The sequence below is a fragment of the Coregonus lavaretus genome, assembly GCF_964263955.1.
Source record: "Coregonus lavaretus genome assembly, chromosome: 17".
NCBI classification, from domain to species: domain Eukaryota; kingdom Metazoa; phylum Chordata; class Actinopteri; order Salmoniformes; family Salmonidae; genus Coregonus; species Coregonus lavaretus.
The window spans coordinates 31792306-31812778 of NC_140004.1; the positions used below are offsets into that span (position 1 = coordinate 31792306).

The following is a 20473-nucleotide window of genomic DNA, read 5'->3' on the forward strand; positions in this document are numbered from 1 at the left end:
GCAATCAGGGTCAAGTGGACATAATTTGAAAGCTTGTTCTATTGCCAGCATGAATAGCTAAGTTATAAAATACAATTTTACAGTGGTAGGCTTTCACTATGCAATTCAGGGAAATAGATACTTTTGGTGTGTATAGAAAGAAGTTATAAGTGCATTTAGGTGCGTGTGCAATGGCACATTTTCTTCACAATAGATAAACATTGGCTCATTCTGTTCAGAACAACCCTGGGTATGACGTCATGTCATCCTGTAACTGTACATCAAACATAGTGATCATAAACGTTGACCCTGTATATGACATGAGTTTTATGATTTGGGGTTATGAAGTGCACATTTGAACTCAAGGGTGTTTGGCTTGCTTGTATGACATCAAAGCGGTATTTATTATAATCCTCAAAGTCTGTCACGTTCGTCTAATGACGGGTCAGACCAAGGCGCAGCGTGATATACGTACATGTTTATTTAAACTGAATAAACACCACGACAAAACAACAAATGAAACGAAACGTGAAGTCCAAGGAAGCAAACACAACATACCTTACACGGAACAAGATCCCACAACCCACTAGTGCCAATAGGCTGCCTAAGTATGATCCCCAATCAGAGACAACGAGCGACAGCTCCCTCTGATTGGGAACCACACCGGCCAACATAGATCTACACATAATAGATCAAAACATAGAAAACACACAACAAAGAATATACACACCCTGACTCAACATTTAAGCGTCCCCTGAGTCAGGGCGTGACAGTACCCCCCCCCAAAGGTGCGGACTCCGACCGCACAACATAAACATAACAGGGTAGGGGCCGGGTGGGCATTCCGCCTCGGAGGCGGATCCGGCTCGGGGCGTGACGACCTCTCACTCTCCGCCTCCCTGTTGCGCCCCTGGTCTGGTCTGGACCTCGGCGCGCTGCTTCCCCTCTCCTTCCTCCCACGATACGCCAGGCCCTGTCTGGACTCTGGTGTGGGAGACCCCGAACCTGGAGAGGGGCTGACGTCATCGTCTGGACAGGAGCCGCTGACCGGAGCTGGACTGGGCTGTCTTGGTGCGAGGAGCAGGAACAGGCCGGGCCGGGCTGGCGACGCACACCACTGGCTTGGTGCGAGGAGCAGGAACAGGCCGGGCCGGGCTGGCGACGAGCACCACTGGCTTGGTGCGAGGAGCAGGAACAGGCCGGGCTGGCGACGCGCACCACTGGCTTGGTGCGAGGAGCAGGAAGAGGCCGGGCCGGACTGTGGAGGCGGACTGGAGGTCTAGAGCGGAGAGCTGGCACAACCCGTCCTGGCTGGCTACCCACTTTCGCACTACACGTGCGGGGTGCTGGCACAGGACGCACTGGGCTGTGCACGCGCACTGGCGATACAGTTCGTAGAACTGGCGCAGGATATGCGGGACCAAGGAGGCGTTCTGGAGACCAGGAGCGTTGAGCCGGCACACCCCGTCCTGGCTGGATGCCCATCTTCGCACGGCACGTGCGTGGTGCAAGCACAGGACGTACAGGACTGTGCCGGCGCACTGGCGACACAGTACGTAGCTCCGCATAACACAGAGCTTGCCCAGTCATACGCCTCTTCGCGTGAGTACGAGGAGTTGGCTCTGCTCTAACCCTAGGCTCCGCCAACCACCCCGTGTGCCCCCCCCAAAAAAAATTATTGGGGCTGCTTCTCGGGCTTCCTCCTCGACCGGCCTCCTCCGTGTTGCCGTTGCTCCTCTCCTGCCTGGGCATCTAACTTAGCCCATGGTCCTTTCCCCGCAAATATCTCCTCCCATGACCACAAATTGGCCACCTGTGACATGGCCATCCGCTCCGCCTGGGCACGCTGCTTGGTCCTCGTTTGGTGGGATCTTCTGTCACGTGCGTTGAATGACGGGTCAGACCAAGGCGCAGCGTGATATACGTACATGTTTATTTAAACTGAATAAACACCACGACAAAACAACAAATGAAACGAAATGTGAAGTCCAAGGTAGCACACACAACATACCTTAACAGGAACAAGATCCCACAACCCACTAGTGCCAATAGGCTGCCTAAGTATGATCCCCAATCAGAGACAACGAGCTACAGCTGCCTCTGATTGGGAACCACACCGGCCAACATAGATCTACACATAATAGATCGAAACATAGAAAACACACAACAAAGAATATACACACCCTGACTCAACATATAAGCGTCCCCTGAGTCAGGGCGTGACAAAGTCTCATCTTTCAAAACACAGAGTCCTCTTAATTTACAGCATTTCCCTCACTCAGACAACAAAACATTTGCAAAAGTTCCCCAATTAGCAGGAGGGATGGGGGAAACTTCGTCGCGCGAGATGCTCAAGTTCAGAACAGCTGTCAGTGAAAACCCAGTTTACCTCCTCTCCAGTGCCCTGCATGGCCTCCTGGGGGATGGCGTAGATCTTGTTGTGCATCTCCACACTGCGTCTCTTCCCACTCCGCACACGCACCAGCAGAACCCGGAAGTTGGTCCCTCCCAGGTCCAGGGCCAAGAAGTCACCGCGCTCTGATGAGTTCAGTGAGCACAATGAGCCAGACAATGGGGAGAGAAGCGAAGAAAGTAAGATAACCCCCAAACTGCTAAATATCATTTTAGAATGTGTTATGTACCTTGTAGAACAGCAGTAGGTGTTCACATCCTAACATACATTTTGTCAGCCATGGATTTCCAACCGCTAAGCTTTTGATTGCTGGCCCATCTCTCTAACCCAGGGGTGTCAAACTAATTTTACCCCGGGGGCCGCATTCGGTCTTCAACAGTGCGTAGGGCCGCACTGAAAATGTATTACATTTCCTCGCCGTCAATAATTTGCTAAAAATAGTCCTCTATCCATCGTTTTTGGAATTTCCGATGCTCCCTGACTGTCTAGCTTTCATTTCGGTGATTATAAGCGAGCTGGACACAGTCAAGAAACTCTATGTAGGTCCATTATCATTTTTAATTCGATTTGGTTTGAGTCCTTTTAAAGTATATTGAGTTTGTGTTTTTATTTGTAACAGCTTAAGGCTTTCTTCTTCTCAGTTTCCTGCTATAGCCCTGCCAAGGACATCTGTCTATTTTCAAGTATTTTCAAGGCCCATCAGTAGCTTATGGCTTCCTCTCCTACCATACACACATGGAGAATCTCAATTGCATTTCCTTTGTCCTCCATTGGATGAGGTCAGCAGTGCCTCCCCTCTGACCTTCTAATCCAATTGGTTTTGAAAAGGGGGCGAGGAGACGACACAAGGAATCAAGAAAATGCCATTGAGATTATCCCACAGATACCACCCCTCTCCCTCCATCTCCTCCTCGCCTGACCCTGTACCTGTGCCATCGGGCGTGGAGCGGACAAAGGTGGGCAGCATCTTGACGGTGGCCTGGTCATGACTCTCCTTGGCCAGGCCTCTGTTCATCTCCTCTCCCATCCTCCTCTTCACCTCCAGCAGCTGCTCCTGGCTCAGACGCAGAGTGTCCAGGATACGCTGCCGCCCGGCATGCTGGATAGCCAGCCGGAACGCCACTGCTGTCACCATGGCCGCTCCCTTCCCACTTCCATCCTCCGAGCGCAAGAAACGCACGTCGCAATCCGGCACCAACCGCCGCAACATCTTGTGGAGCCGCCGCGCAAACCTGGGAGAGGAGAGGCACAACTTTATTAATAGGTTTATTAGCTATTAGTAAACTGTTTGTAAATAACTAAATATATTTGATCATGTTTCAGTTATTAGTGAATACATGTATGTATAAACCACTTCTTACTTGTTCCTGTAATTTTAACTGGCACTTGAGATTTAAGGGTCGACTCCATTGTAATTCCCCTCATCCACTGTGTAATTTAGTTAAGTCTATTCTAGGAGAATTGCTCTGAGTAGTCATGCTCTCAGGAATGTGTAGATTGCAACTCCGGGAGGTGTAGATTGTTGTCAAGTTGAGTTGGAATTTATTAAAAATGAAACTTGACAATGCCCATAGCATTTCATTTTTTATGTCCTGAAATGACTGGAGCTGAAGTGTATTCGAGCCTTGCCTCTTTCGAATCAGAGTGCGAAGTCTACTTCCTCACTCGTCTTTAATATATAGGGTAACAGTCCCTTACATGCTCTGAGTGGTGTGAAACTCAGGGAGGTGTAGATTGTTTGAGTATCAAGTTGAGTCGGAATGTATTAAAATAAAACTTGACAATGTACAATAGCATTTCATTTTTTGAGTCATGACCACATAGGCAAATTACAGTTGGCTTGGATCACGTTGTCAGCAATGGAATAATTATACGGACAGACAAAGTAGGCCAACTAAACAACACCAAGTAGACAGGCAAAAACAACCATATGGCCTCAGCAAAGATTATGATTCATACACAACGTTTGGAGAAGGGGAGACTTGTGCCCTGAGACGAGCGACTGTGAGTGCGTGAAACAGAGCAACACGGGTGTCTGTCTGGAGAAATGTGAGCAGAGGGAGAGCAGCTTGTTCTAATCCAATCGTTGCAGCAGGTTCAATTGATATCCCGCCTGTTTCTCTACAGACAGAAGAATTACCCAACAGTTGTTAAGAGCACACAGCGCTTCACACTGTTTGAGTAAAAGAGAGATGCGTGCTGGCAGCTGAAAATAAAATTTTTCCGATCACGGATAATTACAAAAAATACTTAATCGTATTCGGAATATTCTCCACCCCCATTACGATACTCACTTTATTTGAGTACTCGGCACACCCCTAATATATATATATATTATTTCAATATCAGGACATTGTAAGGTCCATTATCCCTCTGAAGAGTATTAATTAGGGTGTTTGAGAATGTTTGAATCCTAAGCAACCTGCCTACACGTTGTTTAAAGTACAATAGACCAACATAGCTACTTTAGTAGGTCAAAGCTGTGTGCTAGAAAACCTTGGTTGAGCATGGGTGAAGTAGGCATTGTGGTTCTCGTGAATTTCCTTTCTTTTTCGTCTTCAAACCAATGCCTACTTCTCACTTAAAACAGTTTTCTGTTTCTAATTTCCATGGTTTTTACACCGGAAGTTGATTACACAAAATTATAATACATCACAACCTCTCCCTTGACTACTGTCACATTAGGTGGCTCGGAGAGTGAGGAATGAAGTGGGGCAAACTGCTCCATCTCCTGTGCCAGCAGAGGGCCTGTGCTGCTGCTCCCCCTGACATCATAGTCATCCACCTCGGTCAAATCGACTTGGGACACACAAAGGGGACAGCCCTGGTGCGTCAGATGCGAGCTGATTTGGAGGTAGTTGTCACGACTTCCGCCGAGGCTGCCTCCCCTCCTTGTTCGGGCAGGTTTCGGCATTCGTCGTCACCGGCTTACTAGCAACTGCCGCTCCATATCTCATCATTCCATTTGTCTTGTCTTGTCTTGTCAATTACACACACCTGGTTCATATCCCCTCATTAGTCTGCCCCCTTGTCCTTGTGGGTGATTGTTTTATGTGAGTTGAGTGTAGCTTGGTGGAGCTACTCGTACCTTGTATTGCCGGAGTAGATTGTTCCCCTGTGCCTGTATTTTGTTGGAGCTACTCGTACCTTGTATTGCCGGGGTAGATTGTTCCCCTGTGCCTGTATTTTGTTGGAGCTACCCGTTCCTTGTATTGCCGGGGTAGATTGTTCCCCTGTGCCTGTATTTTGTTGTCGCAATCCAGCGCAACTGTGTACGACGGAATAAACTCTGTATTCGGTGATTTACCCTCCTGCGCCTGACTCCTTCTAATCACACTCATCACAGTAGTCATCCGAATGTTCCTCAGGACAACGGTGGTCTACTCTGACATCGCGCAGCGGCAGAGTTGGATGTTCCAGTGGGAGGAGGACATCAACAAGCGCATAGAGATGGCCCGGTGCTATGTCAACCGGCTTGTGTTTGCATTTCTCTGTGAAAGGCGCATGCCCACAATCCGCCACTCTGCCATAAAGCACTGTGTCACTGGGCAGTAACATAGGTATGGCGTGCATCACACGGATGAGGGTAACGACCTCCTCCTTGAGAGTCAGAGCTGGTCTCTCCTCCGTTCTAGCAAGACGCACACAGTAGTACACAGCACCACACTCACTGCACCAAAGGCTCTTTTAAGAGCAACCTAATAAATGAAAATAAGTGTGTGTGTGTCGGGAAAGGGCTGTCAAACTATAAACTAAATAATGGTAAAGATGTATCCTACAGGAGGCGAACCCACAATCTTCAGATCCACAGGCGGTATCTAACCATTACACTACGAACCCTGTTCTTCAAACATTGACTTCGACAGACCATTTAAATTAACAGTCTCGATGCGTTCGTTTTAAAATAAAATAAAATATTCATTCAGTATTGATTGAACATTTATTTATCTTGCTTGGTTAAAATACAATAGTCTAAAACAGTCGATTTGTTGAAAACCAACTAATTTAATCACGTAGCTAACCAGGTTTGCAAGCATGTAATTTCCTTTTGACTGTGCACAGGTCACACAACTGAAGCAAAAGCAGGGAGGGGGTTCGATTAATCTGGGGTACACCGGGCTATGGCTATGGCCCGTTAAAAAAAAGATGTCCTCATCAATCTACACACAATACCCCATAATAACTAAGCGAAAACAGGTTCTTAGAAATGTTTGCAAATTTCTTACAATGAAAAACAGATACCTTATTTACATACAGTACCAGTCAAAAGTTTGGACAAACCTACTCATTCAAAGGTTTTTCTTTATTTTTTACTATTTTCTACATAGTAGAATAATAGTGAAGACATCAAAACTACGTCATCTCCCGTCTGGATTACTGCAACTCGCTGTTGGCTGGGCTCCCTGCCTGTGCCATTAAACCCCTACAACTCATCCAGAATGCCGCAGCCCGTCTGGTGTTCAACCTTCCCAAGTTCTCTCACGTCACCCCGCTCCTCTGCACACTCCACTGGCTTCCAGTTGAAGCTCGCATCTGTTACAAGACCATGGTGCTTGCCTATGGAGCTGTGAGGGGATCGGCACCTCTGTACCTTCAGGCTCTGATCAGTCCCTACATCCAAACGAGGGCATTGCGTTCATCCACCTCTGGCCTGCTGGCTCCCCTTCCTCTGCGGAAGCATAGTTCCCGCTCAGCCCAGTCAAAACTGTTCGCTGCTCTGGCACCCCAATGGTGGAACAAGCTCCCTCACGACGCCAGGACAGCGGAGTCACTCACCACCTTCCGGAGACATTTGAAACCCCACCTCTTTAAGGAATACCTGGGATAGGATAAAGTAATCCTTCTACCCCCCCCCCCCCCCCCAAAAAAAAAAAAAAAAAAAAAGATATTGTAAAGTGGTTATCCCACTGGCTATAGGGTGAATGCACCTATTTGTAAGTCGCTCTGGATAAGAGCGTCTGCTAAATGACGTAAATGTAAATAACGCATATGGAATCATGTAGTAACCAAAAAAGTGTTCAATAAATCAAGAAATCTTTTATATTTGAGATTCTTCAAAGAGCCACCCTTTGCCTTGATGACAGCTTTGCACACTCTTGGCATTCTCTCAACCAGCTTCACGAGGTAGTCACCTGGAATGCATTTCAATTCACAGGTGTGCCTTCTTAAAAGTTAATTTGTGGAATTTCTTTCCTTCTTAATGTGTTTGAGCAAATCAGTTGTGTTTTGACAAGGTAGGGGGGTTATACAGAAGAAGTCCATATTATGGCAATAACAGCTCAAATAAGCAAAGAGAAACGACAGTCCATCATTACTTTAAGACATGAAGGACAGTCATATGGAACATTTCAAGAATTGTGAACGTTTCTTCAAGTGCAGTAGCAAAAACAATCAAGGGCTATGATGAAACTGGCTCTCATGAGGAGCGCCACAGGAATGGAAGACCCAGAGTTACCTCTGCTGCAGAGGATAAGTTCATTAGTTCAAGGCAATTTGAAGAATCTCAAATATAAAATATATTTGGATTTGTTTAACACTTTTTTAGTTACCACATGATTCCATATGTGTTATTTCATAGTTTTGATATCTTCACTATTATTCTACAATGTAAAAAATAGTAAAGATAAAGAAAAACCCTTGAATGTGTAGGTGTGTCCAAACTTTTGACTGGTAGTGTAAGTATTCATACCCTTTGCTGTGAAATTCAATTGATTGGACATGATTTGGAAAGGCACACACCTGTCTATATAAGGTCCCACAGTTGACAGTGCATGTCAGAGCAAAAACCAAGCCATGAGGTCAAAGGAATTGTCCGTAGAGCTCCGAGACAGGATTGTGTCGAGGCACAGATCTGGGGAAGGGTACCAAAACATTTCTGCAGCATTGAAGGCCCCCAAGAACACAGTGGCCTCCATCATTCTTAAATGGAAGAAGTTTGGAACCACCAAGACTCTTCCTAGAGCTGGCCGCCCGGCCAAACTGGGCAATCAGGGGAGAAGGGCCTTGGTCAGGGAGGTGACCAAGAACCCGATGGTCACTCTGACAGAGCTCCAGAGTTCCTCTCTGCAGCACTCCACCAATCAGGCCTTTTATGGTAGAGTGGCCAGACGGAAGCCACTCCTCAGTAAAAGGCACATGACAGCCCGCTTGGAGTTTGCCAAAAGGCACCTAAAGGACTCTCAGACCATGAGAAACAAGATTATCTGGTCTGATCAAACCAAGATTGAACTCTTTGGCCTGAACGCCAAGTGTCATGTCTGGAGGAAACCTGGCACTATCATCGGCACCCGGGGAGCAGTTTCTCAGGGGCAGAACGACATTTACCTTGTCGGCGATACGATCCAGCAACCTTCCAGTTAGTGGCACAACGCTCCTACCCACCAGGCTACCTTACTAGTAATAAAGGATTATTGTTGAAGAAACATTACAAAGCATGTTCATCCGTTTTTTGTGTTTTGTTGGTGTAATTTTAGCAACAACAAAACAATTTTGGAAGGTAAAAAATCTGAGTGGCTGGTAGATTTTTAAATCTACCTGCCACAGTGGTTGGTGGACCAAACTTTTTTTAGGCCCTGGGCTCAAGGAAAGAAATTATAAAACCTATATTTTGGAGTTATTTTCATTAAATAAACACACACTGTGATTTATTAGACATACAGTGATGATTTAAATGCTTAATTAAATCAAATTGTATTTGTCACATGCGCCGAATACAACAGGTGTAGACCTTACAGTGAAATGCTTACTTACAAGCCCTTAACCAACAATGCAGTTTTAAGAAAAATAAGTGTTAAATAAAAAATATATAAAAAAAAATATATATATAATAATTAAAGAGCAGCAGTAAAATTACAGTAGCGAGGCTATATACAGTGGGTACCGGTACAGAGTCAATGTGCGAGGGCACAGGTTAGTTGAGGTAATTGAGGTAATATGTACATGTCGATAGAGTTGAAGTGACTATGCATAGATAATAAACAGAGAGTAGCAGCAGTGTAAAAGAGGGGGTGGGTGGGTGGGGGGTACGACGACAATACAAATAGTCCGGGTAGCCATGATTAGCTGTTCAGGAGTCTTATGGCTTGGGGGTAGAAACTGTTAAGAAGCCTTTTGGACCTAGACTTGGCGCTCCGGTACCGCTTGCCGTGCGGTAGCAGAGAGAACAGTCTATGACTAGGGTGGCTGGAGTCTTTGACAATTTTGACTGCATGGGGGCTTAAAGATTGGAGGGTCAGTTCCACTGTAATTACACTGTGCAGTCTAGTTGAGTTAATTCTAATGTCATAGAAGGAAGAGCACTAGTGCCTCAGTGTAGATTATCGGAGTGCCATGTCAAGTGCAACACTTCATCTGTTCTATCCTCAATTGACGGGAGCTGTAATGACAGCGTCATTGACCCCAACTATGTTAGAGATAACCCCAGAGTACAGTATCTCCATGCACTCACATGCACTAATACACACGCAAGCACTCACACATGCACGCACTCAACCCCCCCCCCCCACTCACTGTGGGTGGTTCTTGTAGACAGAGCCGTCCACTCCTATTGTTGTCCTAAGCCTCTCTGCAGCCTTGTTGTCTCTGATCTGTCTCAACACAGCGGCCAGGGTGGCAGCACATAGGTGGGCGGCCCGGGTCGACACCACCTGACACACCCTCTGAGTGGCCACGCAGTCCTCCACAGAGGGGTCCAGGCCCAGCCCCCTCAGCATCTTCTCTGCACTCACCAGACCCTCCTTGTCTCTGTCAGGAAAATAACACCACCTCAGTTACATACCGGCTTATAAAGTATAACATAAAGTTTGGTATTTGTATGAATTACATTTACTACCTATCATCATCATCATCATCATCATAGACCATGCTATATCAAGATAGGCCCACAGTTTCACACACATATTGTACACACACACAAACTACTAACTTGACGTTCTCGATGGCGGAGACAAAGCTGGTCTGGAGGTATCCATTGGTGACGAGGTCAGGGGTGGTGTGACCCTGAAACACCAGGTCCTCCTTGGCCATCTTCACTAGGATCAGACGCACCAGCTCCCCCATGTACATCCCACTGATCATCTTCTCAAACCTACACACACACACACACACACACACACACACACACACACACACACACACACACACACACACACACACACACACACACACACACACACACACACACACATTTACAAGAATACCTGGCTAGCTGTGAGTAAATGCTGAGGGTGATACTTAACAACAAGCTGAAAATAACACTTTCAACACAAAGCCGGATCTATATGGCAGCTGGAGGTTGATATATTTTCCAGGTGGGATTGGGCAACAGATAGAGAGGACTAGTGTAATAGAAAGTATAGTAGAAGTAGAGGGCGGGCCATGTGTCTGTCTGTCACTCACAGCTGTTTGCCGGGGTTGAGGGAGCCGGCATCGATCTCCTGGTCAAAGTCTGTACGAAGGTCATCCAGAGCGCCGTCGTCCCCGAACGCCCCCCACTCCATGTTAACACACATCCTCCCCTCGTCCCCCTCCACCAGCTCCAGGTGACGCATCTCCTCCATGTAGCAGGCGTTGGTGCCAGTGCCTGGAGGGCAGCAACAGACAAACAACTTGGTCATACTGTACTTCTTACTTACTTACCAAGGCCTCATCACGCCATTGCGGCATGTGAGGCCTCAACAAGGCCCCCCTTCTATCTCTTCCTGTCCTGAGCTATTTTAGACGCCTCTTTCCAGGCCCAGGTGAGCCCTTCAGTAGACTGGTCTTGAGCTCGGCTCCATACTGTAATTCAGGGATTCTCTCAAATCTGGAAACTAGCAGTACTCCATCCAGCCCTCCAGGCTTGGTTACAATAGAGTATCCCTACTGTACTTGTGCCAGCTACTTTTTTTTGGGATGATCAGCAAAATAATGTTTATTTTGTTGAACAATAGACATGACATGCAATTTTTTTTTTTTCAAAGAGTGTTTTAAATGAAATAATTTGTATATTGAGAATGTGTGACTAATCTGATGACGTAAATTGTTTTTCATTTCTAGACTGCATATAGGGACATTCCCTAAACAACCCACACTTCAACATCAAATTTCTAGGTTTATAATTGTACTACATGTACAGACACGTTTCAATGCTAAGCTTTTCTCACCCTAACACCAAAGCACACTTGAACATGTCACAATAAGCCCAGAGTAGTTCCATTATTTCCGTACTGATTTGAGTCCTACTGATTTATGTATGGACTGTGTTCCCAATGGAGGCCTTCAGTGTTCTATATGCAATTTCACTCCCCTACATATTTATTTGGACAGTGAAGCTAAAACTTTTAATTTGGCTCTATACCCCAGCATTTTGGATTTGAGATCAAATGTTTTAAACAGAATGTCACCTTTGTTTTATAGGGTAACTTCATACATGTCTGTTTTACCGTTTAGAAATGAATGCACTTGATGTATCTAGTCCCCATTTGAAGGTGTCATAAGTATATGGACAAATTCACTTATAGTGTATTCAATTTAGTCAAAAGTGTAGTATTTAGTCCCATACTCCTAGCATGCAATGACATCAAGCTTGTGACTGTCACGACTTCCTCCGAAGCTGCCTCCTCTCCTTGTTCGGGCAGGCTTTGGCGTTCATCATCACCGGCCTTCTAGCCACTGCCACTCCGCATCTCATCATTCCATTTGTTTTGTCTTGTCTATTACACACACCTGGTTCACATCCCCTCATCAGTACCTGTATAAGTGTTCCCTCTGCCCACTTGTCTTTGTGTGGGATTGTTTATTGTGAGGATCGTGAAGCTCGGTGGAGCTCCTTGTATTTTGTATTCGCCAGGTTATTTTCCCTGTGTGCCTTGTTTGTTCCAGTGCGCCTGTTTTGCACACTGGACTGTTTTGACGCTTTACTGCGTACTCTGTATTCCGGAATAAATCCTGTTATTCTGTGATTTACCCTCCTGCGCCTGACTCCTTCAAATCACTCATCACAGGAGAGGAGCACATGCCTGGAGTCGTGGCACGGGTCCGGGAGCATTCGACGATGCTAGCCAGCTTGGGAGAAGCGATGGATCGGGTTCTCCAGGTCGTCCAACGCCTGGAGAGGAGGGACCCGATCTGTCGGGACCAGCTGGGCGACCGGATCCAGCCACCCACACCCCAGCACCCAGAGGGATCCATATATCCCGACCACGGGATTTCGACGGGACAGCCGCTCTCTGCCAGGGATTCCTCCTACAACTGAAGCTATATTATTTGAACATCAGCCCGGCCCCATCGGAGAGGGAGAAGGTGTCCAACCTCGTCTCCTGCCTCTCGGGGAAAGCCCTGGAGTGGGCCAATGCGGTCTGGAGTGAAGGAGGAGCCGCGTTAGACAACTACGGGGAGTTTGCTCGCCTCTTTCGGGCTGTCTTCGATCACCCGCCCGATGGTAGAGAGGCAGGCGAGTGGCTGGTCCACCTGAGGCAGGGGACGAGGACCGCGCAGGACTTCTTCCTGGAGTTTCGGACTCTAGCGGCTGGGTCCGGGTGGAACGAGCGGGCCCTCATCGACCACTTCCGGTGCCATCTACGGGAGGATGTCCAAAGGGAGCTAGCCTGCCGGGAGACCATGTTGTCCTTCACTCAACTGGTGGACATGGCCATCCGGTTGGACAACCTGCTGGCTGCCAGAGGACGTCCTGGAGGGGGCCTGCCCAAACTTTATGGACAGGTCATTTGCACATAGTCTAGGCATAGTGGAGGCACTGCCTCGAGGGGGCGAAACACCCTTTCCTCATCAGGACGGACCACCGTAACCTGGAGTAAATCCGGGCAGCGAGGAGGCTGAACCCTCGCCAGACCAGGTGGGCCCTATTCTTCACCCGGTTTGATTTTACACTATCCTACATCCCGGGTACGATGAACGTGAAGGCCGACGCACTGTCAAGGCTGTACGACACAGAGGAGAGGCCCATAGACAACACCCCCATACTCCCGGCCTCCTGCATTGTGGCACTGGTAGTATGGGCGATGGACGCAGACATAGAGCGGGCGTTACGCACAGAGCCATCTCCACCTCAGTGTCCAGCTGGGCTGCAGTACGTGCCTGCTCTTGTCCGTGACTGTCTGATCTATAGGGCACACACGTCCCCCTCCTCTGGTCACCCAGGTATCAGTCGTACAGTGCGCTGCCTGACCGGAAAGTACTGGTGGCCTACCTTGACTAACAACGTGAGGGTGTATGTCTCCTCCTGCTCGGTGTGCGCCCAGAGTAAGGCACCTAGGCACCTCCCAGCGGGTAAGTTACAGCCCTTACCAGTTCCACAACGGCCATGGTCCCACTTGAGTATTGATTTCCTTACCCTTTCTCAAGGTAACACCACCATCCTTGTCGTTGTGGACCGCTTTTCCAAAGCCTGCCGCCTCCTTCCTCTGCCCGGTCTCCCCACGGCCCTGCAGACTGCGGAGGCCCTGTTTACACACGTCTTCCAGCACTACAGGGTACCAGAGGACATAGTGTCTGACCGGGGTCCCCAGTTCACATCCAAGGTCTGGAAGGCGTTCATGGAACTTCTGGGGGTCTCGGTCAGCCTGACCTCTGGTTTTCACCCCGAGTCTAATGGGCAGGTGGAACGGGTAAATCAGGATGTGGGTAGGTTCCTGCTGTCCTACTGCCAGGACCGGCCGGGGGAGTGGTCGGTGTTCTTGCCATGGGCCGAATATGCCCACAACTCTCTCCGTCATTCCTCCACTAACCTAACAGCATTTCAATGTGTTTTAGGTTATCAGCCGGTTTTGGCACCGTGGCATCAGAGGCAGATCGAGGCTCCTGCGGTGGATAACTGGTTTAGGCGCATGGAGGAGACGTGGAACGCTGCTCACGTCCACCTCCAACGCGCCGTGTGTCGCCAGAAGGCCAACGCTGACCACCACCGCAGTGAGGCCCCGGTCTTCGTACCTGATCGGGTCTCGCTCTCGACCCGGGAATCTGCCCCTCCGCCTGCCCTGCCGGAAGCTGAGCCCGCGGTTCTTGACTGGCCTGCACAGAGCCCTAACCTCAACCCAATCGAACACCTTTGGGATGAATTGGAACGCCGACTGCGAGCCAGGCCTAATCACCCAACATCAGTGCCTGACCTAACTAATGCCCTTGTGGCTGAATGGAAGCAAGTCCACGCAGCAATGTTCCAACATCTAGTGGAAAGCCTTCCCAGAAGAGTGGAGGCTGTTATAGCAGCAAAGAGTGGACCAACTCCATATTAATGCCCATGATTTTGGAATGAGATGTTCGACGAGCAGGTGTCCACATACTTCTGGCCATGTAGTGTATGATGGTATCACCCACTTTTCGCTAGCCAATTTCTTTAAAAAATAAATAATAATAATAATACATACGCTAAAACCCCTGTTGGGCTATAGGTCATTTTCAATAAATTGTCACAATAAGGTGTAGAAAGTTCGATTTGCCTGCTGGGGGGCAAAGACACCCACAGCTCCGCAAAAACCATTGACAACTGCATGCCGTTTTCAAGGGATTGTTAAATAAATGTGAACTACAGTATTTGGTTGTAATATCGTCACCTCTTGAAGAGCATAGTGAGACATACAAATTTCGGATTATTCCATGCAAAACAATTGCACACGTTTAGTTCTATCATCAGAGTTATACAGCAAGTAACTGCATGCTTTTCATGATCAGTAAACATCAACTGATCATGTAATTTCAGATACGTATGGTAGCCTCACAATATACAGTTCAAGTCGGAAGTTTACATACACCACTATATTTTAAGAATGTGACATGTCAGAATAATAGTAGATAGTGATTTATTTCAGCTTTTATTTCTTTCATCACATTCCCAGTGGGTCAGAAGTTTACATACACTCAATTAGTATTTGGTAGCATTGCCTTTAAATTGTTTAACTTGGGTCAAACGTTTCGGGTAGTCTTCCACAAGCTTCCCACAATAAGTTGGGTGAATTTTGGCCCATTCCTCCTGACAGAGCTGGTGTAACTAACTGAGTCAGGTTTGTAGGCCTCCTTGCTCGCACACGCTTTTTCAGTTCTGTCCACACATTTTCTATAGGATTGAGGTCAGGGCTTTGTGATGGCCACTCCAATACCTTGACTTTGTTGTCCTTAAGCCATTTTGCCACAACTTTGGAAGTATGCTTGGGGTCATTGTCCATTTGGAAGACCCATTTGCGACCAAGCTTTAACTTCCTGACTGATGTCTTGAGATGTTGCTTCAATATATCCACATAATTTTCCTTCCTCATGATGCCAACTATTTTGTGAAGTGCACCAGTCCCTCCTGCAGCAAAGCACCCCTCAGCATGATGCTGCCACCCCCGTGCTTCAAGGTTGGAATGGTGTTCTTCGGCTTGCAAGCAGCCCCCCTTTTCCTCCAAACATAATGATGGTCATTATGGCCAAACAGTTCAATTTTTTTTTCATCAGACCAGAGCACATTTCTCCAAAAAGTATGATCTTTGTCCCCATGTGCAGTTGCAAACCGTAGTCTGGCTTTTTTATGGCGGTTTTGGAGCAGTGGCTTCTTCCTTGCTGAGCGGCCTTTCAGGTAATGTCGATATAGGACTTGTTTTACTGTGGATATAGATACTTTTGTACCTGTTTCCTCCAGCATCTTCACAAGGTCCTTTGCTGTTGTTCTGGGATTGATTTGCACTTTTCGCACCAAAGTACGTTCATCTCTAGGAGACAGAACGCGTCTCCTTCCTGAGCGGTATGACGGCTGCGTGGTCCCATGGTGTTTATACTTGCGTATTATTGTTTGTACAGATTAACGTGGTACCTTCAGGCTTTTGGAAATTGCTCCCAAGGATGAACCAGACTGGTGGAGGTCTACAATCTTTTTGGCTGATTTCTTTTGATTTTCCCATGACATCAAGCAAAGAGGCACTGAGTTTGAAGGTAGGCCTTGAAATACATCCACAGGTACCCCTCCAATTGACTCAAATGATGTCAATTAGCCTATCAGAAGCTTCTAAAGCCATGACATCATTTTCTGGAATTTTCCAAGCTGTTTAAAGGCACAGTCAACTTAGTGTATGTAAACTTCTGACCCACTGGAATTGTGATACAGTGAATTATAAGTGAAATGATCTGTCTGTTAATAATTGTTGGAAAAATTACTTGTGTCATGCACAAAGTAGATGTCCTAACCAACTTGCCAAAACTATAGTTTGTTAACAAGACATTTGTGGAGAGGTTGAAAAACGAGTTTTAATGACTCCGACCTAAGTGTATGTAAACTTCCGACTACAACTGTATCTCAATATTGGCCATCCTTAATTGGATATTTGAGTGGTATAAAATAAAAGTGAACTATACCTGACAAGTATGAGTGGTTTAGGTAACTTCCCATCTTTTGTGGGCTCTGCCCGTCAAGCAGCAGAAGGGCGCATTTGCCGTGGTACTGTTAACTGATAGTGTTTACTTTGCAAGCTACTGGTAGAAACTGTGTACAGTTGGCTAAACATATAGTGGTAAATAGACCTAATGTAGGCCTACATAGCGAAGTTAGCTAACATGATCCCCTTTTCAACATTGTTTTTAAGAGTGTTTAATTACGCTTGCTGCTGACAGACATGATATATGCTACATTGATTGATAGACCATGTCAAATTGGCTAGCTAGCTAATAATAGATCACTTCAATATGGCTAGTTAATAAACTAACTTTCAGGGGATAAACTAGATGACTATATTCAAATATGGTTTGATTTGCTTGCCATCTATATTGGTGATGAAAGTAATAATAATATAATAATAATAATGTCATTTAGCAGACGCTTTTATCCAAAGCCATGCGTGCATACATTTTTACGTATGCTCTACCAATTGAGCTACAGAGGACCACAAGTAGTCCGACTGACAACTTTACCAGGACGAGGACTTGCCGATGTCAAGCACTTTCCAAAAGCCTAATCTCTGATGAAGCAAGCTAAATTATGTTGTTTGCTTAGCTAGCTACATGCCAAATGGATAGATACCTTCACGTATCTGAAATTACATGATCATTGATGTTTACTGATCATGAAAAGCATCCAGTTACTTGCTGTATAACTCTGATGATAGAGCTAAATGTGCGCCATTGTTTTGCATGGAATAATCAAACATTTGTAGTTCTGACAATGCTCAATAGGTGATAATATTAAAACAAATAGTTATAACATTTATTTAACAATCCCTTGAAAACGGTACGTAGTTGTCAATGGTTTTAGCGGAGCTGGGGGTCTCCTTTCTGTCTGTAATAAAGCCCTTTTGTGAAGAAAAACTCATTAGGATTGGCTGGGCCTGGCTTACCAGTGGGTGGGCCTGGCTCCCAAGTGGGTGGGCCTATGCCCTTCCAGGCCTACCCATGGTTGCGCCCCTGCCCAGTCATGTGAAATCCATAGGGCCTAATTTATTTATTTCAATTCACTGATTTCCTTATATGAACTGTAACTCAGTAGAATTAATGAAATTGTTGCATGTTGCGTTTATATTTTTGTTCAGTATAGTTTTTATGACATGCGCCCTATAAAAAGACATCCTTAGCCTACACAGGTTTCACACGTTTGTTGTTATTGTCGGGCAATCAAAGTGGCACTAGGCTACAGTCTGTGCTTCCATGTGTGGCAAGCAACGTGGGAGATTTCTAATCAATGCAAAATTGAATTAAAATTATGGAATTCAATTAGCTAAATGAGAAGGAGTAGGCTACAACAAGCAACCATCAGGTAGGCTGTTGTTTAATCTGAATGTAGTTGTTGTAGAGAAGGACGGGAAGTGCAGCAAAATAGCTTCAATTAGCCTAGGTAGCTTAGGCTAATCTATTTTAGCTAACTTTATTACATCGATTTGATGCAGTCAAGAGAAGCACTACCAGATGGGATGATAGATAACCTATGGCATCTACAAGTTTGTCAAACTAGCGCGAGTCTGTATGGCTTCCCTCTCATGTCAAATTTATCGGCCCCACCCCCCACACTGCTGCAAGCAAACAGAGCGCCCAAGTCGCGCAGGCTGCACAGCAAGCCAGTTACCAAGTTTAAACAATATTTTTTATTTTTTTTTGTACATGTATTTAGACTATCCAGATATCCGGAAAAAGAATTCAAGATATATTATTCGAATAGTGAAATAATTTCAAATGCCCATCCTTACTCTGGCTACCTTACGTTTTTTAGGCCATTGAAACAACTTTTTGAGATGGAACTCCGTTAGAATTATTAATTGTTTGATCGGGAGAAAGCCATGCATGTATAAAACAATGAAAGTGTAGCCCAAAGTCATATTCAAAGCCTATCGAATGGAGACCAGGGAATATAGCCCCCCCCAAAAAATTAACTGCTAGATACTTAGCAAGATACTTAGGAAGTGTCCATTATTTAAAAAATTTACAAGTTTAGGCTATAAGGCACATGCATCCGACAGAGAGAGAGAGAAACAATTTTTTCTGACTGGACATTTTGCGCTGCTTTGGTGGAATTCTTTGCTCTCTCTTGCGTTCTGTATAAGTATAATTATTGTCTTAATCTGTTGTTGTCTAGTACTGTCTTTTTGCTAGCTAGGGCCATCTACTTTAACTACTTTAAGTGCCGTCTGTGATCCCAGTAGCCTACTTGGTGTGTGAACTGCTGACTGCTCATAACTTGCAGCTGATTGTTGACACATCAACCAGGATTAATGGGCAGGGCAATTTGGGACTGTTGTTGTTTTGGTAATCAGTGGCTGTATTGGAGGAGGAGTGGTTTCTCCTCTGTTAGGCAATCAACAATTAGTACCGGGAGGTGTGCACTTCACCTCTGCTAGGCAATTAGCAATTAGTGTTAGTACTTCAGTCTCCCCTGTTTTCTCAGCTCCAGCTGTAATAATATAATAATAATATGCCATTTAGCAGATGCTTTTATCCAAAGCGACTTACAGTCATGCGTGCATCATTTTTTTTGTGTATGGGTGGTCCCGGGCATCGAACCCACTACCTTGGCGTTACAAGCGCCGTGCTCTACCAGCTGAGCTAAAGAGGACCACTGTAAGCGACGGTCGAGTCAGTCTCATCGCCAAAACAAAGACAGTTCTGCGAAGTTGTTTGAGGAAGGCTGGTGGTCCTCTGTAGCTCAGCTGGTAGAGCACGGCGCTTGTAACGCACGTGTTATTGGATGCAAGTTAGCTATGGCGTCATAGGATACGGTGCCCTGCGCGGTTTTCACGGAAGAATACTGTACCAAGTTAGCTGAATAAACTAAGTTAGAGTCTATTCCTGGAAACATTGAACCACTGTAGATTACAACAATTACAATTTCTAAAGTGGAAGTTGGAAGAGTTGTATTTGAGTGTTTCAGTGAAAAGTTAGTGAGGGAGGCCTCCCTTCCCCAGATGTTTAGTTAATTTCATTCCGATCTCCTTTGCATTAGTGTAGCCTTTTCTGTAGCCTGTCAACTATGTGTCTGTCTATTCCTGTTCTCTCCTCTCCGCACAGGCTATACAAACGCCTCACATCGCGTAGCTGCTGCCACTCTAACCTGGTGGTCCCTGCATGCACGACCCACGTGGAGTTCCAAGTCTCCGGCAGCCTCTGGAACTGCCGTTCTGCGGCCAACAAGGCAGAGTTCATCTCAGCCTATGCTACCCTCCAGTCCCTCGACTTCTTGGCGCTGACGGAAACATGGATTACCACAGAAAACACTGCTACTCCTACTGCTCTCTCCTCGTCTGACCATGTGTTCTCGCATACCCGAGAGCATCTGGTCAGCGGGGTGGTGGCACAGGAATCCTCATCTCTCCCAAGTGGACATTCTCTCTTTCTCCCCTGACCCATCTGTCTATCTCCTCATTTGAATTCCATGCTGTCATAGTCACTAGCCCATTCAAGCTTAACATCCTTATCATTTATCGCCCTCCAGGTTCCCTTGGAGAGTTCATTAATGAGCTTGACAAGTTCCTTTCCTGAGGATGGCTCACCCCTCACAGTTCTGAGTGACTTTAACCTCCCTACGTCTACCTTTGACTAATTTCTCTCTGCCTCCTTCTTTCCACTCCTCTCCTCTTTTGACCTCACCCTCTCACCGTCCCCCCCTACTCACAAGGCAGGCAATACGCTTGA

General features: G+C 46.3%; 1 protein-coding gene across 1 annotated transcript in view; it reads right to left on the reverse strand.

Annotated features, from left to right (window-relative positions):
- LOC311144504 (hexokinase-2-like) overlaps positions 1 to 20473 on the reverse strand; it is a 66184-nt gene that overhangs the window by 9788 nt on the left and 35923 nt on the right. Inside the window, exons 7-11 of the mRNA XM_084180530.1 lie at positions 10790 to 10973; positions 10317 to 10478; positions 9902 to 10135; positions 3320 to 3624; positions 2369 to 2517 (exon numbers count right to left, since the gene is read on the reverse strand). Of these exons, the coding sequence (XP_084036656.1) occupies positions 2369 to 2517; positions 3320 to 3624; positions 9902 to 10135; positions 10317 to 10478; positions 10790 to 10973 (1034 nt within the window). The remainder of the gene's footprint in view (positions 1 to 2368; positions 2518 to 3319; positions 3625 to 9901; positions 10136 to 10316; positions 10479 to 10789; positions 10974 to 20473) is intronic.